This window comes from Orycteropus afer, unplaced genomic scaffold (genome assembly GCF_000298275.1).
Source record: "Orycteropus afer afer isolate SDZICR_OR568_19922 unplaced genomic scaffold, OryAfe1.0 scaffold00083, whole genome shotgun sequence".
In the NCBI taxonomy this organism is placed as follows: Eukaryota; Metazoa; Chordata; class Mammalia; order Tubulidentata; family Orycteropodidae; genus Orycteropus; species Orycteropus afer.
In genome coordinates this window covers 9084226-9087052 of record NW_006921670.1, presented here as the reverse complement: position 1 = coordinate 9087052, position 2827 = coordinate 9084226, and the positions used below count along the sequence as shown (strand labels likewise).

Genomic DNA, 2827 nt, shown 5'->3' with positions numbered 1-2827 from the left:
CCTAGAGGACAGAGTGGAACTGCACCACAGGGTCTCCAAAGCTGTCAGTCTTCACAGAAGCAAAGCCCAAACCACACCCACTGCTGTGGAGTCCATTCTGACTCACAGCGCCCCGAGAGGACAGAGAGGATCTCACACCCACTGCTGTGGAGTCCATTCTGACCCACAGCGCCCCTAGAGGACAGAGTGGGACTGCACCACGGGGTTTCCAAAGCTGTAAACGTCACAGAAACCTACTGCCTCCTCTTCTCCTGTGGAGCAGCTAGTGACTCCAATCTGTGACCTTTTGGTTAGCAGCCCGTGCTTTAATCACAGCACCATCAGAGTGGGTGTCACTTGGGTGCAGGTCCTCTTAACAAGCAGCTTCTGACCAGTGCCAGCTCACGAATATGCATTCCAGGCCCCTTCCAGGTGAGCTCAGTGCTGCTGCAGGCCCCAGAGCAGGCTTCTAGTGGGGAGGTCCAAGAGTGGGTTTCCCCAAGTCCTTCAGGACCCGCAACACCCCGGTGGCCACTGACGGGAGCTTTGCTTTTCTTTTGTTCTCTCCCCCCAGGTACGACACAGAGGGAAGAGGGCACATCAGTTATCAGGAATTTTTACAGAAACTGGGACTTAACTATTTGCCAGCAGTTCACCGGCCGTATGCAGACAATCACTTCAACTTCATGGGGCATTTCACGCAGCCGAAGCAGGTGCAGGAAGAGGTCAGAGAGCTGCGGCAGAGCACCGAGAGGGCCACCAGGTGGGTCTGTAGTTGTCACGCCGGGTCCCGTGCTGTCCTCACGGCCTTGGCACACTCAGGTCCACCATCCCAGCCACCGTGTGTCCTGAGTCCTCCCCGCCGTCAGCACTCTGCCGGGCGCTGGTCCACCGTGTGTCCTGAGTCCTCCCCGCCTTCCAGCTGGGATCCACTGGCCAGTTTTCAGAAGTGGATTGCCAGGTCTTTCTTTCTAGTCTTCCTTGGTCTGGAAGTTCCGTTGAAACCTGCCCATAATGGGTGACCCGGATGGTATTTGAAATACTGGTGGCCAAGCTTCCAGAATCCCAGCACCACGTAAGCCACCGCAGGAGGACAAGCTGACAGGTGGTGGGGAGCCATAGTCTGGGCACAGTGTTCTACAGCACAGGTCTTTTTAAAATGGAGCCTCCCAGTGCTGGCAAAGTTACCAGAATCCTGTTACCCTTGTTCGCTGCCAGAGAACCCGGAGATGTGCACTCAGGCACAGGAGATGTGAAGTAGTTACACAGCCGTAAACCTGTTCCAGCTCCTGCCGCACTCACCCACATCCTCATTCTCTCACGTTTTATGTTTGGTTTTCTGTGATGTTTTGTTCTTTCCCTGTTGCCTGACCCCTTCCCTGCCCCAACTAGAATGGAAGCTCCGTGAGACACATGTGCCTTCTCTCCCAGCAGTCCCCAGTGCTGGGGCACAGCCTCACGCCACTAGACCAAAGAGACCAGTGGTGGTCGAGTCAATTCCAACTTACAGCCACCCCATGACACAGAGTAGAACTGCCCCATAGGGTTTCCAAGGCTATAATCTTTTGTTTGTTTCTTTTTAACTTTTTATTGTGATTTGGCTGCAAATTTACAAAGCAAAAGTGTACATTTAAAATTGACTCTCAACAGTTCATACACATTTGGTTTCACACCCCAATTCTAATCCCAAACCATAGAAAGCTCTCCTCTCTGACTTGCCCTCCCCCAGCCCCTGTGACCCCCCTGCCCTGTGTCCTTATCTGCATTCCTGTCTGTCCAGCTTTTCCTCCTGTGAATGCTGCCCCTCTGATATCTATGGCTGATTGATCTAAAGGGTGCATCTCCCTGAGGTAGGTGTTCTCCTTGGAGGTCTTTCTACTGTTGGGCTGAGCCTAATCCAAGGAAATGAGTCTGTTTCCAGGCCCGAAGGATAACCCAGGGCCACAGTCTTCGGGGTTCCACCAGCCTCTATCCGACCAGTAATTCTGGTCATTTTTGTGTTTTTGAACTTTGTTCCACATTTTTCCTCCCGCTCTATCCAGGATCTCCAATTTTTATCCCTGTCTGAGTGATTGGCGTTGGGAGCTGGGCACCATCTAGTTTATTCTGGTCTTGGGGTCATGAAGGCTGAGGTCCTCGTGGTCCAATCACATCTTTGGACTAATTTTTCCAGATAACTTTGATTTTCTTCACTCTTCTTTGCTCCAGACGAGAGGAGACCAGTAGTTGCATCTTAGATGGCTGCTCAAAAGCTTTTAAGACCCCCATCACTATCACCAAAGTAGGATGTATAACGAGATTTTTATGTGCTGTGTTGTTCTAATTGAGCATGTTGTCCCCCGAGACTATGGTCCCGAGCCCCAGGCCCAGTGAGTCTCTCCCTCAAGGTGTCTTGTTGTCTCTAAGAAGGTACTGCACCCTGTCCTTTGTTACTTCTGTGATGTATGTGGATGATTTTGTAGCACAGGTGCATGTGGTCTTGGGTATATTCCTGTTCCCCTGTCCGTACTTGATTTTCTTGCCTGTCCATGCATTTACTCATCCAAAGCTGTGATCTTTGTGGAAGCAGACTGCCTCATGTTTCTCTCAACAACAAAAGGAATGTCTTCTAATCCCGGATAAGTGCACTAGTTTAGAAAAGTGTGGTCCGAAGGAGATGAAAGATTCCATACCTGTTAGCATTATTATCCGGACTGTCTGTGATATGAGGTCAACTCCATTTGAACCTATTAGCTTTATCATCCAGATGACTCGGGGGACCCAGACGTCTGTGATACGAAGTCAACCAGATCTGAATCTGTCCCCATCTGGACGACGAGGGAGCCTGGACGGTGTCTGTAATATGAGG

General features: G+C 51.0%; 1 protein-coding gene across 1 annotated transcript in view; it reads left to right on the top strand.

Annotated features, from left to right (window-relative positions):
- The window catches only part of EFCAB6 (EF-hand calcium binding domain 6), a 200985-nt gene that overhangs the window by 92948 nt on the left and 105210 nt on the right, over positions 1–2827 (top strand). The window contains exon 10 of the mRNA XM_007941797.1: positions 554–742. Within this exon, the coding sequence (XP_007939988.1) occupies positions 554–742 (189 nt within the window). The remainder of the gene's footprint in view (positions 1–553; positions 743–2827) is intronic.